At 34.3% G+C, this 24,251-nt stretch overlaps 3 protein-coding genes and 1 pseudogene across 7 annotated transcripts in view; 2 read left to right on the top strand and 2 right to left on the bottom strand.

Moving 5' to 3' along the window:
* LOC137733150 (uncharacterized) overlaps positions 1-20,111 on the bottom strand; it is a 33,926-nt gene extending 13,815 nt beyond the window's left edge. Inside the window, exons 1-4 of one of the 4 annotated variants that reach the window (XM_088697714.1) lie at positions 19,789-20,111; positions 19,507-19,557; positions 18,901-18,958; positions 18,603-18,744 (exon numbers count right to left, since the gene is read on the bottom strand). In XM_088697714.1, coding sequence (XP_088553840.1) covers positions 18,603-18,744; positions 18,901-18,958; positions 19,507-19,557; positions 19,789-19,803 — 266 coding nt within the window. In that variant the 5' untranslated portion in view covers positions 19,804-20,111. Of the gene's footprint in view, positions 1-18,602; positions 18,745-18,900; positions 18,959-19,506 lie in introns of all 4 variants that reach the window. The other 3 variants (XM_088697716.1, XM_088697715.1, XM_088697717.1) reach the window with 3 other exon arrangements.
* On the top strand, positions 229-3,450 carry LOC137733618 (peptidyl-prolyl cis-trans isomerase CYP40-like; annotated as a pseudogene). Its single transcript, XR_015964341.1, has 7 exons — positions 229-268; positions 875-1,390; positions 1,486-1,573; positions 1,653-1,706; positions 2,214-2,319; positions 2,555-2,649; positions 3,138-3,450. The product of XR_015964341.1 is annotated as a peptidyl-prolyl cis-trans isomerase CYP40-like (transcript).
* LOC148695482 (receptor-like protein 6) overlaps positions 10,230-24,251 on the top strand; it is a 38,587-nt gene continuing 24,565 nt past the window's right edge. The window contains exon 1 of the mRNA XM_088697711.1: positions 10,230-13,364. Coding sequence (XP_088553837.1) covers positions 10,332-13,220 — 2,889 coding nt within the window. The 5' untranslated portion in view covers positions 10,230-10,331 and the 3' untranslated portion in view covers positions 13,221-13,364. The remainder of the gene's footprint in view (positions 13,365-24,251) is intronic.
* Positions 13,876-24,251, bottom strand: part of LOC148695481 (lysM domain receptor-like kinase 4) — a 45,653-nt gene continuing 35,277 nt past the window's right edge. The window contains exons 14-15 of the mRNA XM_088697718.1: positions 16,480-16,537; positions 13,876-14,228 (exon numbers count right to left, since the gene is read on the bottom strand). The gene's annotated coding sequence lies outside the window, so the exon portion shown is untranslated. The remainder of the gene's footprint in view (positions 14,229-16,479; positions 16,538-24,251) is intronic.

Here is a 24,251-nt window from a genome sequence, read left to right as displayed (position 1 = left end):
GCGTGGAAAGGAAAGCAGATGGTTACCCTACTGACTCCTGTTTGCGCTCTCCTCCCTCTCAGTTCCTCTTTCTCCTCTACTGAAACCATAATCTTCCTCTCCTCGGCGCGCTCCCATGTCTCTCGCCATGGAGCCCACAAACCAAGAAAGTAGTGACGGTCACAAGACTCAAACATGGCGGATGCGTACTGGAGGTATAATGACGGCTAGCAACCGCCGCCGTCGGCGATGAATATAGCCGTCGGAAAGCGTCCTCGCTCCGGTTACGGTATGTTGGATTCCTTGAATATCCCTTTTTTTTCCTCTTTCATTTTTGCGTTGGTTTGGGGTGGGATCTGGGTTTTCTCTACATTGCTTAAATTTTGCATTTTTTTTTTCTGGATTTCAATTAAGAAATGGATAAATTTGGGAGTTTCTGATGACTTTGTTCCTTATCACCTGCCAATACCAGTGCCAGAGATGGATCTACGGCCACCACCGCCAACCACGCCGCTGGGAAGATCTTAGATTCAATTTTTACACATGCATCAGCTATGGCTCAATGGTTTAAAAATTAAATACCAGAAAGATGGTTATTCTAGCTTTCTAACCAGGTTTGTATCTATTTTTATTTTTATTTTTTGCAATGCTCTTCTGCACTACAAGGTCTCTCTCTCTCTCTCTCTCTCTCTCTCTCTCTCTCAAAAGATTCAATTTTTGTTTCTGGGTCTTTGTTTTCTCATTGTTTCACTGGTGGGTTTTTGGTTTTTTTTTTTTTTTTTGTTACGTTGGTGGGTTTTTGTTTTTTTAATTGTTACATTGACCGGTTTTTGTTAATTTCTTTGTCCATTTGCAAGAATGTGTAATTTTGTTAATGAGGTGGAGTTGCAATAAGAATTGCATTGCATTTGGTTGCAGTGTGTTTGTTTCCACCGCGTTATCAAAGGCTTTATGATACAAGGTGGAGACATTTCGGCTGGAAATGGCAGTGGGGGAGAGTCAATTTACGGGTTGAAGTTTGAAGATGAAAACTTTGACATAAAGCATGAGAGAAAAGGAATGTTGTCTATGGCTAATAAAGGCCTTGACACCAATGGCTCTCAGTTTTTCATTACCACCACTTGGACTTCTCATCTGGATGGGAATTGCGTTTGGGAAGGTGATCAAGGGCATGGGTGTGGTTTGCTCAGTTGAGAATGTGAACACGAAGGGTGGAGACTTGCCTATCCAAGAATTTATTGTGGATTGTGGGCAGCTTCTTGAGGGAGCAGATGATGGGGTGTGTAACTTCTTCAAAGATGGTGAGGTTTATCTTGATTGGCCTGTTGATCTTGATACAAAACTAGAGAACATTTCTTGGTGGGTCACGACTGTGGATGCTATTAAGGCCATTGGAAATGAACAGTTCAAGGTAATGAGTTATTTCATTTAATATCACAACTATGGTAATTATGTCATACATTTCATTCACGAATGCCAATAGTATGTTTTTTAATCTTTATACAGAAGCAAGACTACAAGATGGCCCTCAGAAAGTATCGCAAGGTTTTGTGGTATGTGGATATATGCTGCGAGCTGGAAGAATTAGATGAAGGTAAACCAGTTGCTTTGCACTACAGAGTGTCCCTTGCTTTCTTTGATCATCTTATGACATTATCTTTGTGATTAAACAGAGACGACCTCCTCTTTGCAGCAGACAAAAGTCCAAGATATTTACTAATAGCTCAGTAAGAATTTTCATTTATCAAATTTGAAAGCACTGGATGTTAAATGAATTCTCTTGGAAACCCTCTTGGAATGAAAGCAAACGTACTGTCTGGATAAGTAAACCAATTTCAGTTAAGCAGTGTAATTGTCTGGATAAGTAAACCAATTTCGTTTACCAATTTCAGTTGAACTATGGTTATTGCAGAAAGTGTACATTTATAAGTGGCAGTGATTGACATCGAAATTGTATGATAGTAACTTAATCATACTTAAATTAAGCCTGTTAGACAAAATGAAAATTACTGTTGGTTCTGAGTTGCTATGAAGAATCCTTGAAATGAGTGAAACCAAAAAGACGACTATGAATATAGTAATCAGGCCTCGCTTTAATACTTCTCTGAAGGCTAACTTGAATATGTTCATGAGTATTCTGTATTCTTTTGTGGTACATTGATTTTAATGTCATCAACTAAAAGGAAATACATTTCCCTTTATCCACTTGATTGATAGGTGAGTTTTCTGTTCAGGCCTGCAGGTTGAAATTAGGAGACCTAGAAGGAGCATTGTTGGGACACAGACCTTGCATTGCGTGATTGGGATGCTAATGTGAAGGCCTTGTTTCGCCAAGGCCAGGTAATAATCTTTAATTGGCAAGAATTCATAGAGCCTTCTGGTTGCTGTTTATTAAATTTTTTAATTAAAGTAGTTGTGTCCTTTTTTTTTTTTTGCATGGGATAGAAACTGACTCAAATGTGGGTAAGAACCGTGAATCTCTAATCCTCTTCCTCTTTTCAGTGTCTTTTAATGTAGCTCCCAATTGATCATTTTCTGTGGTTATTGTTTTCTGGGTTTTTTCGGTTGTCTACAGGGTCCTTTGGTCCGAAAGAGTTTCAGCAGCTAGGCAGTTGCAACACACGTTAAGTACTTCCATGTGCCTCCTTATGCTGGGATTTTGTTAGACAGGTATGTATTTTATCTTCATATACTTCATAGTTTTATTTAGTTTTGATATATAATCAACTAGAAACGCATTCAGTTGAGTGAATTCTGCATTGTGACATACATGACACTGGAGTTATGCTCTGTTTGTGATTAAGGATGGTTATGTTTTCTCATATTTACATTAATACTGTGAAATGTTGAGTAAAAATCAAGTTAGGGGAACTATATACTGCTAGAGATGTGCATATTAATCCCGCCTAAAGTAAAATTTAGAAATCTGGCATAGTGAAGATCCAATAGAGAATATGAGAAACCCAACTTAATTTTATGAATTTGTTTTGGTGCCTACAAATGAAATCCGGCATAGTGAAAGTTTGTGTACCGAAATTATGACAAATTTTCCTTCATCTTTAGATTTTCATTCAATTCAATTCATATGCAATTTAGTGTGATTCAATTCATAAGTGATCAAATGCTGTTTTTAATTTCCTTATTCTTTTGATTTTCAGTTCAACTTTGTCGTACAAAACGAAGGAGACGTCATTAACAGAGTTACAGATTTGGGTGTCTTTAGTGAAACAAAACTGGATTGTTTTAACTTTGTATAGTTGTGAACATAAAACAATCTCTGGGATAGAGCCATAGCTTTTGAAAGACAATCCTTAAGGATGGCATACAAACATTCCCAATTTTTTCCATGTAATATATGAACGTAAATAGCACTTCCTTAACACATGGATGTAATATATGTATATAAATACCACTCTATGGCACATATATTTTTCAAGACATCTACATATTCAATAATGTTTTCAAACTCCACAGCAACGCACAGGTACTCTTTGGTAGTTTTGTACAAAACATCATTTTATGCAAATCTGTTGTATCAACTTCATTGCTCAAATTAAGAATAAGTTGAGAACGTGGCTTCTAAGAAAGGAAAATGATAAAACACATACTATTTTTTTCCTCTTATACACCTATCTTTAATCATGTTCATTGTTTTTATTGATTTATTCAACTCATTGTTTAGAAATAAAGAAGGATGTGTGATAGGCTAATTAAAAAATGTGTGTGAAGTTCAGTTTCCTTCAGAAACAAAGAGAAATGTAGGAAAGCGAGACACTTTACAGTTTCATGCCGTGCTCTATTAAAAAAGGAATAAAAAAATGGTTTTTTAGTCAAAATGGTCTTGAAATTTGTATAACGTTTCATTTTAGTTTTTGAGATTTAAAATCAATAGAAATGGTTTCTGAGATTGTTCATCATTCATCATTTTAGTTTAAAAAACTTTGTTAAGTTGAGAGTATTTTTGTCAAATCAAATTCTCCACTTGCTTTTTCACATTTTCTCTCATTTTCCTAAAAAAAATTACCCATATGTTGCTGATTTTGGCAGTGAAATCAAATCTTCATCCATTATTAAAAATGATTTGGCGCCAAATTCAAGTAAATCATCGCAAACGGTCCCTGACTTTTTCCCTTATGTTAATATTTGGAAAAAACTTGTACATTTTGCACTTTTAAATATGAATGAAATGGATGGTTCAAAGTGTGATATATCTGCAGACAAGGCTAAATCATTAGAATTACCAAAAAGAGATACCATGTTCCATTACATGAGATTTTCAACATGATCAGCATTATAACTTGCAAAATATTCAAATGTTCAACATCAAAAAACAATATCCACATGTTTAACAACAAGATCAAACTCTAAATGTTCAACTGCAAAATCAATGTCCAACTGTTCTAATTCACAAAAAAGAAGAAAAGAGATGGTTGTAGCTTGTTTTCTTCCATTTGTGCAGTGTCATCCAAACTACAAACTCCCTCCATACTCAAGGCTTCCAGGACTTGTCTCTCTTTGCAGGTGATTTATATCTTTTGTTGGTAGATTGTGATTGTGGTGGCACCACTTGGGAAGTGACACCAATGCAGCCTTGTACCTGTTAAAAACCAAATGATAGCAGCTTACGCTTGGTCACCCTATAAAATCCAAATCAGACTCCTTCTATCACAATTTACACAAATTATTGTTGAAAAAAGAGAGTAAAGACTAAAGAATAAACAATACAAAAACTAAAGGACTGTTGATTGTACCATTTAAACTTGTGGAGTGGGCCGTGAGCTAGATACTACTATTCTCATGCCTCTTCCTTTTCCCATGCCCCTGCCCTTTCCTACCTACATTATCAACCAATTTATGAACTTCACTTTCATTATCAAAAACTACATTTGAAAAAAAAAAATACAATATAAAACAAATTATACCTCTCGTATAGATGTGTTAACAACCGAATGATTTGGCTCTTGAGTGGCTTGAGTTCCTATTTTTAAAATGACCTCAATGCTCACGGTCAATCTCCATGTTCAACAATGTGTTGTGAGGAAGTTCTCCTCAAGTCACGTATGAAATCAATAGAACTGTGACATCATTTGTCAAAATAGTGTCACATTCACAAAGTCAAAAAGGAAAACGACTTTGCAAAATGTTAAGAGAGATGCAGGAAGGATGTGGAGTGATGTTTTTGTTTCCTCCAAACTCGTTGAGCAATTGGTAGGAAGGGCTGTATGATTGTTTGATGAAGTGGCGCTCGATCCATCATGATGACGTGCATTAGCCTTCACAACATGATTGTAGAAGATAATTGACTATTTATTTCATAAAAGTTTTTGTAAAATTCTAGAAAAACGCTAACAATTACTATCTTATTTGTTAAAGAAAAATAGAATATGTTATAAATAATTATTTAATTGGTTGGATATTCAGGAGTCAAAAACTCATTTATTTATGAATGCATTATGAATTATTTGATTTATTAGATCTTGAATTTTAATGAACATTTTTTCATTTTCAACAATTCATGAAAGTATAAATTGAGAAAAAAACTTACGAACATATTGACTACAAGAAAGACCTCATGATAGTCAATATGGGACCCCACCACCCATCAATGACGGTGTTCTTGGACAAATCATTACTCTAGATGGTGAAGATGTAATTGAATGTGAACTGATATTGGATTATTTACACCGAAAAATAAAATAAAATAGCAAAAAAACTGAATAATTGTACAATATTTACCATATGTAACACGATCACTATGTTTGCAATTGTGCGACTTGGCTCATGAGTGTCATGAGTTGGTGTTGACTGACTTGTAGAGTCTCATTTTCACAAGTTCTTTTTGTGTGGCTTTCATGTCCATATTAATCACATGCATACGGTCTATGCGAAAAGTCTCTGCGAAACCCATTTTTCTAGCTACTTTCCACCCTGATTGTACACTATTGGTGGCTCTTTCGCAGGTTCTTTTGTCCTATTTTTCCTTTTACAGCTGTCATGATAAATGATAATAATATTTAAGGCTATCCACCTAGGGGGTGGGATTATCTTCTTTTCTAATTTCTCTCTTATTTTCTTCCCTCGTACGTGAACATTACCGTTAAATCACGTTAATATTTTATAATTTTTTTAATAAAAATAATAAGATAAAAAAGTAAGCGTGTGAGAAAAGGAGAAAGAAGAGAATATGAATGAGAAGAGAGAATCCCACTTCGTACGTTCTGGCGGCCAACTATGGAGACCTTTCACACCATGTTTTAGGTGTCAACTGACTATGGAGGTCATTCACACCCTAAGTTCCAGGACAGGCAACTATGGAGGACCTTCACTCCATGTTCCAAGTGTCAACCATGTATGGAGGCACGCCACCCCATGCTCCAAGTGTCAGCAACCTATGGAGGCCCTTCACTTCGTAATTTCAGGTTTTAACCAGCTTTGGTGCTTCCAGTCTGGCAGAATTACGTATCAACCATTTGTAGTGTCTATAGCCACGTTAAAAGCTACCACGGGCTAAATGTTGAAGGAAAAGAAATCACATGATCTGATTGAGAATGATTGTAGCTTTTGAAATTATCAATTTTTGGGATAAAGTGATTGTGGGATGTAAATGTAATTAGCTTTATTATATGTTCTATTTACTTAGAATAGCACATAGGTTTTGTATAAGATCTTACCTTATGGGAAAGGAATAATTTTCGAATCCCTTCTTTCTAATCCACCAAATCAGAAGACTTGTACAGTTGAAATTTAATCAAACGACTACAAATAAGGGTCTACTTTAAAAATTATAATAACTTCAGCCGTTAAATCAATTTTCAACGACATGAATTCCTTAATTTAGTGGATTACGAGGAATGGATCTAGAGGGGATCCCTTTCCTACCATTTGTACCAATATTCAAATTAATTCAATATACAAATTAACTTTTGGTGAAAAAAGAAAATTTTACATATAATTTTCATTAATTTTTTAATGTAGTTTACTATATACTTAGCCACTAAGTCTAATTATCTTAGTTTAATTATATAAGATTATATCTTACAATGTAATTCTTATTGGCACTTTAAAAATCTTATTTTGAACTCTAAACTTTCTATAATTAGAAAGAAAATACATATATAAGGAGTGTAGAATGAGATTTTTGAGTGCTAATAACAATTCTCATCTTACGATTCATAAGCCATCTCTTTTTCTTACACTCTTTTTCTAATCACTTCTCAGACATATTTGTTTCAAGTTTGGCGTCGTTTAAATTTTAATACGTATTTTTCTTGGTAAACAAATGGGGCTAACACCTAACAAAGAGAAACTAAAGCAAAACATCACAAGGTATAAAAATTTTAGCAACATCTGACACCAAGAGATGACAAGAGGCAGGAGTTTGAGCGAAATAGACTAGACCAAGAGAATTCAAGTTAGCTAATTCCTCAACCACAAAATGCATCTCATCGTAAATATGACCAAGTTCACAATTCCAATCTTTGTTTAACAGCTCACGGCAAACCTCCAATTCACCAAGAGGATAGTTCTCACTCACACCTTGAAGAACGATATGGCCAATGAGAACAAAATTAGATTCCAATTTTACATGTATTTGTTTAATAATGAAAATTTTGGCTCATCATGTGGAAATTTTCTTAGGTTAGCTGATAATGTGAAAAAAAATATTGTATGTTTCTTCATTTATAAAAATTTAAATCTTTAAGCTAGCACACTCGGTAAAGGCTTCGTCCTTGTTCACCATCATGTGACATTTCTTGTCCAATATTGCATTATTATGTGTAAAGCATTCTTCATATGATAATGTATTATTAAATATGAATGCCGCGTGATAATGACAGGTTATTAAAAAAAAATTAAAAAAATATAAAATAAAAAAAAATCTGCTGACCGTGCCGCATACGCTTAGGCAAGTGGTTCTATTATTTGCCTTGAACTAGCCATCAAATTCGAGTCTACTAGAAATTGAGTTATTTATTTGAATAAAAGGAAGAGGGGGTTTATTTTGTATTTATATTTTGTTGGAGTAGGATTCTCTTCTCTCTTTCCCTCTTCTCTTATTTGAACGATCACGTCAACATCTTATATTAATTTTTTATAACAAGAAAAAGACAAAATAAAAAAATGTGAGCGGGAGAGATGAAAATGGATGGGAAGAGAATCCTTTTCTTTTTTTATCGACATGCATACTGTAAGGGGTCGGTTTGATGGGAAACTTGGATGGGACAGCGATGGTAGCACCTCTTGCGGGTCAATGGTAGAGTTAGGGAAAGCTCATGGAAAGTTAGGGAGGTCCTATTTTGAAGAAATTTTTTTTTTTTTCTTTTTTTTTTTAATAAAAAACTATTAGTAGCACTTTAAATTTTTAATTGTACACTTTTTATAACAGGATTATTTCTTTTTATAAGAAACTATCATTGTTACTCTAATTCAGCAATAGCTTCTAGCTCAATGTTTAGATTTCTCGCAAGCGGAGTTGTAATAGCTTCTAATTGAATGATAGGCATGTAATCATCACTTCTCTTGGCACTGAGCGAAAGAAACATTCGGGACAAATATTGGGATGATATATGGACTGTCTGATTTTAGCACCAATAATTTGAAACATATTCGTCTATTTCTACAACACTTGGGTGACTAATGTTATAACATTGTTTAGGTGACTAATGTTATTAAAGATATAACTAAAGCAAACGAGGTTAAACGCCCATAAGAGAAAACTAAAGCAAACCATCACAAAGTCTAGATATTCCAGCAGTGTCCGACACTAAGATATGTCGACAAGAGGCAGGAGCTTGTTCGAATAAACTGAACCAAGAAAATATGACAAACTCAAGTTAATTAGTTTGTTCATCAACCAAAAAATTCAATTTATGATAAACATGACAGAGTTCACAATTTCAATCTCTCTCTAACAGCTCACGACAAGCCTGTACTAATTCACCAAGAGGATGGTTTTCACTCGCACCTTGCAGAATCACATGAACAAGGAGAGCATAATCACATTACAATTTTAGCATGTATTTGTTTAATAATGGAAAATTTCTAGCATGCCCTGTGAAAACTTTCTTAGGTTGAAAAATATTGTATATTTCTTCGTTTATAAAAATTTAAATCTTTAAGTTAGTTCATCTGGTGAAAATTTAAATATTTATGTTTACATTTATGGTCAATTAGGCTATTTGCTTCTTGTGTAAGAGAAGTTTAACAGGAATACGTGTCACTTTCGCATGAGGATGTATCACTACAGCACGTAACTCTTTCACATGATAATGAGCGGTTATTATAAAAAATAAAAAATAAAAAAAAGTGCTAACCGCCGCAAACGCTTGGGCAAGTGGTTCTATTATTTGCCTCGAACTAACCATCAAATTCGAATCTACTAGAAATTGAGTTATTGAATTGAATAAAACGAAAAAGGAGCTGCTGATTTATTTTGTATATACTTTTTGCTGACATGCTGTGTGGGGTCATTTTGATGGGAAACTTGGATGGGATATTAGAAAAGTTTTACACACTAACTTGCGGAAGTGGACCAAGAAAATACGACAAACTGGACCAAGAAAGTTTTACACACTAAACTGGACGAAGAAAATACGACAAACTCAAGTTAATTAGTCTGTTCATCAACCACAAAATTCAATTCATGATAAACATGAGAGAGTTCACAATTTCAATATCTCTCTAACAGCTCACAACAAGCCTGTACTAATTCACCAAGAGGATGGTTTTCACTCCCACCTTGCAGAATCACATGAACAAGGAGAGCATAATCAAATTACAGTTTTAGCATGTATTTGTTTAATAATGGAAAATTTCTAGCATGCCCTGTGAAAACTTTCTTAGGCTGAAAAATATTGTATATTTCTTCAGTTATAAAAATTTAAATCTTTAAGTTAGTTCATCCGGTGAAAATTTAAATATTTATGTTTACATTTATGGTCAATTAGGCTATTTGCTTCTTGTGTAGGAGAAGTTTAACAAGAATTGTACGTGCCACTTTCGCATGAGGATGTATCACTACAGCATGTAATCTTTTCACATGATAATGATCGGTTATTAAAAAAAATAAAAAACAAAAAAAAGTGCTGACAGTGCCGCAAATGCTTGGACAAGTGGTTCTATTATTTGCCTCGAACTAGCCATTAAATTCGAGTTTACTAGAAATTGAGTTATTTATTTGAATAAAAGAAAAAAGGGGTTGCTGATTTATTCTGTATTTACTTTTTGCTGACATGCTGTATGGGGCCATTTTGATGGGAAACTTGGATGGGATATTAGAAAAGTTTTACACACTAACTTGCGGAACCCCTGCGACCGGTCTATAAAAAAACCTCTCTCACAACCTCACTCTCATGCTAATATCGAAGAGTGCAGAACAAAACACAATGGGATTCCGCCGGTGCTTGTTTGTTTCCAATATGTGTTATACACTTTCAAAAGTTGTGTTGCTTCATCTCGTGGTTGTTAGCTCATCAGTTTCCTCATTGCAGCAATCTTGTCATGACGAGGAGAGGTCTGCCTTGCTGCAATTCAAGGAAAGCTTCATCATTAACAGATCTGCCTCGTATTCTGATGATGCTTATCCAAAGATTTTGCAATGGAAACTAGCTGAGGGACGAAACGTCAGCTGCTGTGCATGGGATGGCATTGTGTGTGATGAGAGGACGGGTCATGTTATTGGCCTTGATCTTAGTAGCAGCTGTCTCCTGGGCTCTATCAACTCCAACAGCAGCCTTTTCCGGCTTGTTCATCTTCAAGTGCTGAACCTCGCTGACAACAACTTCAACTCCTCTCGAATTCCTACTAGCATTGGGAATTTCCCTGGGCTCATGCATCTTAATCTCTCTGGTTCTTCCTTTTCTGGCCAAATCCCTTCCCAAATTTCACAGCTGGCCAACTTGTCGTCCCTTGATTTGTCTTGCAGGACTCTCGCTTCACCGTATTTTGAATCCACTAGCTTATTCGGAAATTTGCCTTCTTCAATCGAAAAGCTTGATTTATTAAACACGCTGGATTTGGCATACTGCAATTTCTCGGGTTTGGTTCCATCTTCACTTGGTAATCTTAGGCAGCTCATACATTTAGACCTTTCACGAAATAACTTTAACGGTCCAGTCCCTAGTTCATTGGCAAACCTCACCCAACTGAAGGAGCTCCATCTTGGAATAAATGATTTTAGTGGCTCCATTCCCTCGGCTCTCAGTAGTCTCAACAAGCTCGAAGTCCTGTCACTTTTCTTTAGTCAGTTAACCGGTCCAATTCCTTCTCTAGGAAACCTCACCCACCTCACAGAACTTGATCTGTCTTTCAATCAGTTAACCGGTCAAATTCCTTCTCTAGGAAATCTCACCCACCTCACATATCTTTATTTGGATTCGAATCAGTTAACCGGTCCAATTCCTTCTCTAGGAAATCTCATCCACCTCACATCTCTTTATCTGGATTCGAATCATTTAACCGGTCCAATTCCTTCTTTAGGAAATCTCATCCACCTCATATCTCTTGGTCTGTCTTCCAATCAGTTAACCGGTCCAATTCCTTCTCTAAAAAATCTCACCCACCTCATACAACTTTCTCTGTCTTCGAATCAGTTAACCGGTCCATTACCTAATTCCTTATCCAATCTCATCAATCTCGAGATATTTGATGCATCTGATAATAATCTGACTGGTACAGTGGAGTTCCGCACGGTGTTTCATAAGTTACAAGGGCTCATCGATTTACAATTATCTCGTACCAATTTGAAATTTTTCACAGAAACAGAAAGTACGAATGCAAGCCTACTTCCAAAGTTAGAATCTCTAGAATTGAGTTCGTGCAACATAAGAGAGTTCCCAAGTTTCCTGCAGTATCAAGAAACACTGGTGTTCTTGAACCTTTCCTCCAACAATTTGCATGAAGTACCAAAATGGATGTTGAACACAAGCACAGAGACTTTGGCGGAGATGGACATTTCTGACAACTTCCTTTCAAGCATTGTCCAGCCTTCAGATGCCTTTCCTTGGGTTAACCTACAAGTTTTAGTGCTCAAGAATAACAATCTAAATGGAGCAATTTCACCGTTGATCTGCAGTCTGACTTCTCTTCGGTTCCTTGACCTCTCCAACAACAATATGAGTGGAATGCTTCCCCCCTGTCTCGGAAACTTCAGCGATGATCTGCTAGGTTTAAATCTTGGAAACAACTCTTTCAGCGGCTTTCTTCCTGAAATATACACCAGCACATGCAGTCTGAGGGTGATTGATGTTGGTCATAACCAATTGCGAGGGCAACTACCAAGGTCGTTGGGGAACTGCACGACACTTGAGTTTATTGATCTGTCATACAATAAATTCAGCGATGTTTTTCCCTTTTGGTTGGGAGCTCTTCCGGTGTTAAAAGTTTTGAAAATGCACCAGAACGCGTTCTACGGTCTGATGGAGGAACCTCATCAGGACAATGTTGAATATTTCCCTGAGTTACAAATTCTAGATTTATCTTGTAATAGTTTCAGAGGCAAATTTCCATCTCAAAAGATCTTTTCCGGGAATGTCATGAGGGGTGTCACTCGAAACCAGTCAACATATATGAAGGTAGACTCAGAAATCCATTTTAATCAGAGTATTAATAAATTAATTGAGGAATATTACTCGATCACGATAACTAGCAAAGGTGTGGAGAGATATTATCCGAAGATTCTAGAAGCCCTTGTAACGATTGACATCTCAAGCAACAAATTTGAAGGGAGGATTCCTGAATTTATTGGGAACCTAAAGGGGCTGATATTGTTCAATATATCTGGTAACCTTCTAACTGGTCCCATCCCATCATCTTTCGGGAATTTAACGTGGCTTGAATCACTGGACCTTTCACAAAACAAGCTTTCAGGACAAATCCCTCAAAGCCTCACGCAGCTTACATTCCTTGGAACATTCGTTGTCTCTAACAACAGCTTGACAGGTCCAATACCGCATGGAACCCAACTTATTTCATTCGGTAGCAGTTCATATGAAGGAAACCCTGGATTGTGTGGAGATCCTTTGCCAAAGAAATGCGGAGATCCTAAGGCTCCTCGCCTGTCGCCTTCAAAAACCGAAGAAAATGATTCAGGCTCGTTTGAATTTGATTGGAAATTTGTTTTGGCTGGTCTCGGAAGTGGGTTGGTGGTGGGAGCTGTTCTTTCTGATGTGGTGATCACAAAGAAGCGTGAATGGTTTGTTGAGATTGTTAAAACCATCAAGCTGATGATAGGAAATTCATAAGTCCGCTATAAGGTTATGCATTTGGTGTTGTTTTTTGCTTGTTTTATATTATTTCTTTGTACTCCTTTTTAATGTTATGTCTTCCTGTTGTAATATGGTATATTAGTTCCACAAAAGGTACAAACCCAGCTGAGAGGCGGCATTGTACTGTATGATCGTTTGCTATGTATGGAATAATAGAACAAGAATTCATAATTCTATCGAAAGTAAACCCAAATTTAACAACAGATAGATATTAGAAACAATTTTAACTGCCAAAGATGCTAGTCAAGCAAAAACACAGCAACTCACATATGAAATATCTGAGTCATCTAATATGTAGTAGATGCAATCCAAGGTTCAAACAATCATACATGAAGTTCGTTCACACAACAATAAATAAGGGTCCATAAAAACAAAATTCACACACAAGTTTGTGCCCGAAAACCCCTATTTAACTGGGTAAAAAACCGGAAGAATTTCCAGGAGCAAGTTCATACAGAGTCATACGCATACGCTGGCTCAAATCCTAAATCTTTGTCTAAAGGAGCAACTCGTACTTTTGCTCAACTTTGAAATTCTTCAAGCCTAGGAAATGAGTAGCAATAGTGCTCGCGCGATGTTGCGGATTTTAAAACTGTATAAAACATGCAGAAAATTCTAAATACACACAATATGCAATACTATTTATATACAAATAGAAATCTATTTACAACGATATGGATTGGCAGTTCTATTGCCATTGTTCTAATATTCACATCTTTTACAAATTTACATACAAAAGATAATATTTGATGTGTATTTACATACTATTTACACACAAAAGATTGGGTAGATAGTCCCTATTGATATCCTCATGAAATAGGCAGATAATCAGCTTATTTTACCCAATCATAACCAAACTCTGTGGTTGCAACTGACTTTAAGTTGTTAATGCAACAAAGTAGCTGAAGTCGAAGATAAACCTGGTGAATGTAGAAATCTTCAAGCCCTAAACAAATTGGCCTCGCTTTTTGCAACAAAACAATCCTTTTATGACAGAAAATTACAGGAAAAACTTTTAGAAGTGGAAATAAAATTAAGTCAAATGATTAGGGAACCAGAAGTTTACTGGACCATACACAGAAATAAAATTTAAATTTAAAAAAAAAATTCCCAAATACACCCAACAGAATCATCAGAGCAAATAATGGCATGAAATTAAAAACTCATTAACAATTTATTAAGCATATATAGGTACACCCAACAGATAATCTTATTTAATCACACCATTTTAATTTATCAAACTGATTATTTAATACTGTCATGCACAACAATATTTTACGATAATGAACTCTTACAATACTCTCTCATCCCAATCGCATTTTTTTGTTAAAATTTTGTTTGCTTTACTTCCATCCATAAGTTTAATATCTTTTCACTGTTTTTCAAATCTTGACGAAACTATGAAGACACAAACAACAGCACTCAACTCCTTTTTCAACCCTGTATCCAATTACACAAATAAGAATGCAGCATTTTTATTAAAGCATGTAATTCTCCTCTTCCTATATTCTTCCCCTTTCTCTAACCAAATAAAAAAATCCAAAACTATATACGAATTTTTTTATAAAAAAACAATACATAATTCAAGCAAACAAAGAAAAAAAACGAAAACTCTTTCGTGAGATTGTATTACTTTGTTAGCAACCAGCAGCAAAATGTTTCATCTTCTCACCAATTAATAAGTCGGTAAACAAATGATCAAACTTTCTTAATTTAAACATATATAAAAAATGGCATCATCACTTGGATTAATTCTTTAAGAAAATCGATGACAACTATAAGATAAACATCCAAACACCAAATTAAATGCAGAAACATGGCAACCCATAACATAAACTGAATTCCAGATGAATTGAAAACAATATTACAACAAAAAACTCCAAACATAAAAAAATCCCAAACCAATTGAAAAAAAAAAAAAACCAAAACCAAAACCAATAATACAAAACATAACAATAAATGAATTTTGTAGAGTATAAAAATAAGAGTATTGAATAAAATATTGATGATGTTGGTTGTTGATATCTCCTATAAACATAATGTTTGATGTATAATGAATATAGTATAGGGTTCCGTGAATACTATGATATTATACTAAATATATTATGCTGTGAATAATGAATATGTAACAATAGTATAGGCTAACTCAAATATAAATAAATAAATAAATATATATATGTATGTATGTATGTACACACACACACACACACATACAACCATATCCAAAACCATAACCATATAAAGTTCATGGTTTTTCCCCATATCCATAATATACCCGAATTTTCATTCCCAAATATGCTCCATTAAAACGGTTATCCACAATTATTGAGTTTAACAGTTTGAATTGCCATCTCTATATGCACAGATATTTCGATACACTAGTTTGGTGTAATATGTTTAAGTACGGACATTTTTGTACATTAGTTTGGTATAATATATTTAGTTATGGATATTTCGGTACACTAGTATAATTATATGTTTTTGCGTATTTTCTTATGTGGCATTAATTCATTACAATATATTCAAGTACGGACATTTCAGTATACTAATTCAGTAAATTATGATAAAAATTAAAATTTGTATAATAATAAATTTGAAATTTATGTGACGACATTAAATAAAATATCTATTAAATATTAAAAAAATACAATATAAATTTAAATTATGTACTTATTAAAGAACTAAAATGAATATGTAATTTAACACTAGATTTTTATCAAAGTTTAATCTTTTTTAAGAATTAAAGTCCAAAAACCCCTAATTTGTTTTTAGAGAAGTTTGGGGGTAAAATTGGAAGAAGAGTGAGCCGAAGAAGGGTAACGAGAATGAAGAGAAGAACAGCAGCCATGAAGGAATACTTACCAGCAGCAACAAGTATAGCCAATGCGATGGACAACATCTGCACATTCAACTCCTTTTTCAACCCTGTATCCAATTACACAAATAAGAATGCAGCATTTTTATTAAAGCATGTAATTCTCCTCTTCCTATATTCTTCCCCTTTCTCTAACCAAATAAAAATTTCCAAAACTATATACAAATTTTTTTATAAAAAAAACAATACATAATTCAAGCAAACAAAGTAAAAAAACGAAAACTCTTTTGTGAGATTGTATTACTTTGTTAGCAACCAGGAGCAAAATGTTTCATCTTCTCACCAATTAATAAGTCGGTAAACAAATGACTAAACTTTCTTAATCACAAAGGCTAAAAGCAAAAAACAAAAATCACTCACCTTAATGATAAAAGCACTTTGAACAGTCGCATCATCTCATTGTTTAGAAACTGAAAATCTGTAAAGTGTTAACATTTAAACATATATCAAAAATGGCATCATCACTTGGATTAATTCTTTAAGAAAATCAATGACAACTATAACATAAACATCCAAACACCAAATTAAATGCAGAAACATGGCAACCCATAACATAAACTGAATTCCAGATGAATTGAAAACAATATTACAACAAAAAACTCCAAACATAAAAAAATCCCAAACCAATTGAAAAAAAAAACCAAAACCAAAACAGACCAACTCAGGGTCATTGACACCATTATTTCAAGAAAGCTTCCCAATACTGAAGAAGCGACACTTCTCCCTTGCCTTGGAGCAGTCTTTTACTTTCAGCTTCAACCAATAACTGAGTTTGGAAATATACAACATAGATAATAATTTTCCTGAATTAAACTCAAATCATATATATATGAAATTTTTTAAATCATGTCTAATCCAAATTCCAGTCCCAAAAACAAACCATAATTTTAAAACAACAAACACGCAAAACCCAAATCAAATCTTCAAGTCATTTCAGATTTTATCAATAACTCACCAACCCAATACACACAAAAGAGTAAATAACCTGAGATCACGGCTGCTTAAGTATTTCTAACGACATACAGATGGTGCAACAGTGCAAACACATACGGAGACGGAGACGGAGAGAGAAGTGGGTTCGACTCTTTGAGGATTAATGACGAACATGTGGTGAGCGCTCTAACGTCGGCAGATTGGGAGGCGTGGAGGTGCCTCATGCCTTTAAGTTTCAAGGTTTTTACTATGGAATCGAAGCAAAACCCAGATCAGATTCTAAGTGGGTTTATCAAAAATAATAATTTATTCAGGAATTAATACTGAAAATAAATCAGAAATTAACACTGAAAATAAATTAAGAATCCAAAAAAATTGAAATTTTCATACCTCTAAGTTTCTGGGTTTTACTGTGGAATCCAATTGACAACCACCTAAAAAACGAAATCACGTACGCTAAAAAAAATGCAAAAATCACCCGAACACGTTAGACTACGCAAGCAAAAAACAGATTTCAATCGAATTGAAAAAGGCAGAAATCTGTAGCCCCTCCACCGTTCATGAATCGAGCAATTTTCCGAAAGAAAAACGAAGGTGAATAATCGGACGGAGAAACTTGCAAAGGGTGGACACCAAGAACAACACCAGCGTGGAAGAGAAAACGTTAGACAATTTGCAGAAGCTGAGGATGGAGTGAGAGAAGCGAACGGAAAGAAAAAGCAACGAAGAAATCGAAGGAGAAGGATCAGCGATGATAGACGCGTGGCCACCGAGGGCAATGTCACCATTTGACTAGCCAAAAAGTGGAAAACCCGGACAACCAAGAGCAATTTTGGGGCTTCTGGGGAGTTCACTGTTAATGAACATTGTTAGGGAAACTGAGTTTTAGTATATATAACTAGCAAAAGTGCCCGCGTGTTGTTGCAAATGTTTAAAATATTTTGATAATATGTACATACAGAAAACAAAATTTATTGAAATTAGATTTATATACCTAAGATAGAGATTGGCACTGTGCAATTCCTCACTGTTCTAAAGATAGAGATGCTATGAAGGCTATATTCATGTACAGAAGTTCATAATATCAAAATCGTTCAAATACGAAAAATATTCATGTCCATATCAGAAGCTTGGCACCACACATCTGCTCAGTGTTTATGATTTTTCCTGGTCAATCTTTTGGTCTTGCTTGTTTGGGAATGACCATCTTTTTCTTGGTCATCATGTTATTTTTTGCTTTGTCCAGAATTTTTCTCTTGCTATATATTAAGAATTGGAATCAGGAAGAATTGAATATAAAAAAACTAAATTTTTTCAATCTATCTAACCAATGAATTGATGGAAGAGTGAAAAAGAGAAACAAAGAAAGGCCATTATTCAATTATATGGAGAATTACTTGATACGTACAAAAGGTTTGAAAATTAAACTAACATATAAAATCATATAAAATCTGCAATTCTCAAAGCTTAATCATATAAAATCATATATATAAATATATATATATATATATTATGTATATTATATGTATGTAGTAGATATTATTGCAGACCTTCGGCAGAAGTAGAGTTCAATGTGATAAACTGAGGTATATTTGACCTTTATCCTCATTTCCATGGCCTTAGGTGGAGCAACCTTCACCCTCTCCATCACCAACAGCTTCCCTGCTTCCCATGCAACCGCTGTTGCAAAATCTACAACACAGAAATCCCAAATTGAGGAGTAATAAATCTCTATAAAGACATGAACAATGGACCTAGCGGGCAAAGAAGCTGATTGGTGTTCATAAAAAGATATTTTAGTTTTAATTACCTAATATCATGAATAAAATAAGGATAGATTGTGTTTACCCATTTTTTTGTGCAGGAAAGAAGGCTGGTTTTGCATGATTTGGGAATGACCTTTTTTCTGGCAATTTTATACGATGTGATCAAATTTTTGCACGTTTGTCTTTTGGAATGTACATCAGATAAAATTTTGATTGACTATATGAAAAAGATAATGTTTTAGTATGGTGTAAATACAAAATTACAGGTGTGTATTAGTTGGGATAGCAAAAGCTTTACAAATGAGATTATAATTGAGGGTTAAACTGCTCAGTCATCATATGCATTCACATAATGTAGACTGATTGGTACGTTTAAGCAGTAACGACAACACTTTTGGTTTAGGATAGTTAGCAATATGTGTAGTACATGTATGACTCTAATTGTTTCTTAATTATTAACTATTATAAGACTAAAATCTCTTCTCAAGCTTGTAAAGAAGCTTGAGTTTAAATTGATTTTTCTAATTCGAACAAAACTCTACTCAGATACTTCAAATAATGGAAATCATACAAAAAGCAATCATCCTGGTAGCTAGTTAGTACATGAAATCGTGTTATTGTTAATAAGTTAAACATATGAGAGATAATTTTATAAAAATAAATAAAAGATAGTGGAAGAATGGTGTACCTTCAAATGAATGATGATTGGAGGCCATGCTATACAGAAAAGCTGGTTATGCTGTAAAATAACAATAAGCAGGAATAAATTTGTATGCATCTAATTGTTTTCAGAACTGGAAAAGTCAGGAATATTGCTAACTACTTGCTGGGAGAATTTTTTAGGTGTTTTTGTTTAAAACTGGCTCTACAAACATGCATCAAATAAAGTATATAATTCTACAAATAAAGAGCACGTATGTAATTTATCAATCTGCCCAGTTTTCATAGATTTCATAATTTATCAACCTACAAACATGCTCTTCATAAACCGACGATGGCAAGATGAGAACAAAACGCTGGCCAACAAAGGGTCCGTCACCGGAGAAGACCGGAAACAAAACACCCAATAAAATCAAACAAAGGGTTGCACACCGGAGAAGACCCGAAACCAAATCCAAAATAAAATTAAAGTCAGGATCTCTTCTAACAACTATTCTGCGAAGAAAGAGCAAAGATTTGGCAGCAAAAGAGGGAACGATGAAGAGGGAGAAAATCGCACAGCAAGGAAGGTGAAAAACAAAGAGGAAAGGTAAAGTAGAAAAACAAAGATGAAAGACGCGTGACCGGGAAGGGCAAAAGAGACTTTTTACTGTATAAAAAATGAAACTAGCGATCCAAACAAGAAACTCGAGGGCAGTTCCGCCCTTTCACTGTTCAGTGAAAAACAGTGCCTACGAAACTGGGTTTTAGTATATGTATAATTTGATAAATAAAAGAACATTATTTTAATCCCTAAATAAGATAATTTTTGCAATAATACGTAAGATTAAAAACTAAAAATAGTCCTCCATGTCACATTTAGTCTTTTTTTATTTTTTTATAAATTCGACAAACTTACAAATTCAATTTGGGAAGATCCGGAGGTTGGATTTTCAATTTGTAAATTTCTAAGGTTCTCAAATGATACCTACAACAACATATGGTAATTGATAATGATCGAACAGTCAGATCTTCGTCTACTACAAAGGTAAATAATCTACAATTTCCTTCAATCCGGAAAATCCGTATATCGGATTTCTGATCCGTAGATTCCTAAGGTCCTTAACTAATACGTACAATAACATACTAAAATTTTTTGGATTGGAAGAGGCCACATCACCTTTGCTATGAGGCCACAAACATGACCTTCCTTGAGAAATAGGCTGCCCTACGTATGTAAGGACTCAAAACTATTGTAATACACACACAAATCTCAATACACCATAGTGGATGTAGCTCGATTACAGGTGAACCAACCTATCTCTTAGGATATGATTCATCTGACCTATTTCAACTACTTGTGTCCACACAAGTTCTTTGATGACCAACCATTTTCTAGCATCAATAGCAATAGCTAAAAGTTTTTGTTTTTGTTTTTTTTTTTTCACTTTAAAAGATTTTCTTTTTGCTCTTGAACAACTTATGTCACGCTATATTATAATTAATGATTTATATATGAAAGCATCTTAAAACTGTAGGAGTTCTTATTTACAAAAGCTTAGGGAGTTTTGTGAAAAAAACAATGAATGTGAGGGGTTATGTGAAATCTATGTGATTAACTATAAGAAATTTGTGGAGAATTTTTTTAAGATATAATCCATTTTGGGATGAAATTTTCATGGAATGGGCTCCATGGAAACAATATGAAACTTCAATGGGTATTTTTATAAACCTCAAGGGATTTGTGTGAACATGGAAAGGGTAATGGTAGGGAGACTAAATTTGTAGACAAAATTTTGGAAACTAAATGACATAGAAGTTGATGATTGGTTGATTTATTACTTAAGCGTTAATAAATGTACTCATTCCTATTGGTGACATATCATTTAGTTTACAAATTTAGTCTTTCTAACATTACTCGCAGAGAAAACATCAAGGGATGCTAGTGTAATCAAATAAAAATTGTGCGGTATAGTTAGGGTTAATATTGTCACAAACCTGCCATTTTACGCTATGGAGATGATTTGTGGACTAAAGTTTCAGCGCATATCTAGTGAGACAAGCTTATTCTTTTGGTAATTTGATCCAACGTCTAAAATTATTATAAATTTTAAAGTGAGCTCCTATTTGTAACTGTTTGATCAAATTTTAAAAGCTCGGATTTGTGGCCTTGGTGGACTTATTTCTATGGCTAGAAATAAACATAGTTGTGCAACGGAAGAAAAATTGTGTGAAAATCACTTACCTTAAATTTTATAGATGAATTATTTGTCTTGGTATTGAACTCCTAATCAATTTTTTATTGTGGTTTTTGCATAAAGTTTTGAATTTTTGGGATGATTTTGTTTAGTGAGGTAACTGAAGCAATGGTTCTTGAACTTTAGCTTAATCAAAGCTTTAGTTCCTAAACTAACAATCCGTGTGGTGATGTGAAGCAATGATTCTTTTTGCTAACTATGTTAGAACTTCCATTCAAAATAAAGGGTTTAGAGGGACTGTTAAAATGATTATTGTTCCACATTATAGTAAGTTTACAAATCAATACTCACAAGTTTTGAGTTCGGGGATTATTGCTTCAATTTTCTCCTGTTAAGTGCCTTCATCGGTTCATTTAAGAAGTTTTTATTTTTTTATTAAGTGGAAATGATAATAGGAACTTAGAAGGAATATACTCAAGATCTTGTAGGAAAACATCCTGAACGATATTTGGAGAGTCCTCGTCTCAAAATACATATTTTCAACGAGTACCCTTATGATGTCGTTCAGGATGTTAAGGCTACTCCATTGCAATGACGGGACACATGGGCAAATTCCACCTCCTGCACATGGAGCTGCTCAATACTTCAGAATTAATTATGGGACCTCTATATCTTCCTAATTAAACGTTTCCTAATTGATTCCAGCATATCCGGTAACTCCCAACATATGAGAAAGACGTTCATGGCACATGTACGCAAGTATTTATCAAATATGACAAAAAATTGACCCATAATTTTAAAAATATCAGTTTTTATAAAAAAAAAAAATTATCATATGTAGCCAAAAAGTCAGTTTAATCGACACATACCTTTTAGTATAAAAGCAATGCTTTGGTTATGAGTCTTCGATTGCAATTGATTTCATTCATATTAGGGTATTTTTACAGAAATAGAATAGTTTGATTTGTTTTGACATACATTTCGTCATACCAGTAAAAAAGTAAAATAAAATATGAAAAATTTCTTTCATCTGTGTTTTATCTCAGACTAAGGTGATATTTGGCTGTTGCAAACCTCTTACAACATTAGTCAGACGTTGAAGTGTCATTGAACTGGTTCAAACCATTATGAGTTTATGGGACTCATGGAGTTACGTAACAGAGGAAATCCTAATCTGGTGTATGACCTCTAGATTGGCTACACACACAAATCCCCCTTGTAATTTTGTATCACCAAGGCCTACTCTCGCAGAAAAAGTGTGGGATGTCGTAAGTCATACGCAAGAATCTCTATCGCTTACAAGGTAAGACTTCTTTCTTTGTCCTAATTGTGTGAAGATTGCATTATTCCAACTTGGAACCTGCTACTCTTGTTCCTTAAAGACTTAAAAAGTAAAGGTACCCCACCATTTAGACAACCATTTTTCTAATGTTACATTCTTTTGCTAATTTTAAATGAATGTCTCACTCCATAACTTCAAAACCGTTCTTCAAATCAACGTAACACATTAATCAAGATCTTCTTATATATAAATAGTTGATTTTAAATGAATGTCTCACTCCATAACTTCAAGACTGTTCTTCAAATCAACGTAACACATCAATCAGGATCCTCTTATATATAAATAGTTGATTTTTCAAACTTGTTAAAATTTGATTAGTTCAACTTTCTCATCTTTGGAATTTTCTATGTAAGAATAATCCTCCAGATGCCAAAAACTCTTTTGGTATAGCCAACTGATACAACAGTCTTCATTCCTAACTTATATTGTATGCATGTTGACCGTGGGGTATCCCAGATCCATGAAGTTTCTTGATTCACCAAGCACCCATGCATGTCCAACTACATCCAAAACTATTGTATTTAGTTTACGATTCATATTGTTTCATCTAACTAGCATTCGAAGTAAAGTTCGGCCGAATAATTAGTTTTGCTTATGAATTAATTGGCTTTGTTAGGCAAGTTTTGGTATACCATACTAAATGCGAAGAGAAAAACTTGGGTGGGGATGACATGCTATACAACAAGATAAGTGATACATATATATAGTTTCCAGGTAAAAAATATAGTGTTACAGAATTCAGCCTCACAAAACATGTTACAGTAAAATAGATAAAACTAGTAGACCTTTTCAACAATGGCAGTGCAATATATAGTCGTTAAGGCCTAAAGTCGTATAAATATGAAGTGAAATCTAACGATTGGTGTCTGAAAATGAGTTACAGAGGAGGAAGAGAAAGATGGTTAATTATAACCACATTATGGTGTATTCAAACGAAACCAAGTGATCGCCCTTCGATGTACAAAGTCATCGAAATGCTTGGAAGAGATGTTGAATGTCTGCAATTGCTTCTCAGGCCTTCTTTGTGCCCACAAGAGGCGTCTGTGACTGTATGTGATATTAAAGAAAATAAATCGAACCCAATGTGTTCTAACATCGAGCTAACATGTTCATCATCAACTAGGTGAATATCAAATTGTTAAGAAAGTGCAATAATGTTATAATAATTAAATTCTCACTTTAAAGTGATTTAATTAGTAAAGAACTGTCGGCTGTAAATGTTATTGAAGTTTGGATGTGTGTGTGTACAAAAAA

Source organism: Pyrus communis, chromosome 7, assembly GCF_041283825.1.
Source record: "Pyrus communis isolate YQ-2024b chromosome 7, ASM4128382v1, whole genome shotgun sequence".
Taxonomy (NCBI): Eukaryota; Viridiplantae; Streptophyta; class Magnoliopsida; order Rosales; family Rosaceae; genus Pyrus; species Pyrus communis.
The sequence above is the reverse complement of the archived record's forward strand: the minus strand, read 5'-3'. Positions and strand labels throughout refer to the sequence as shown.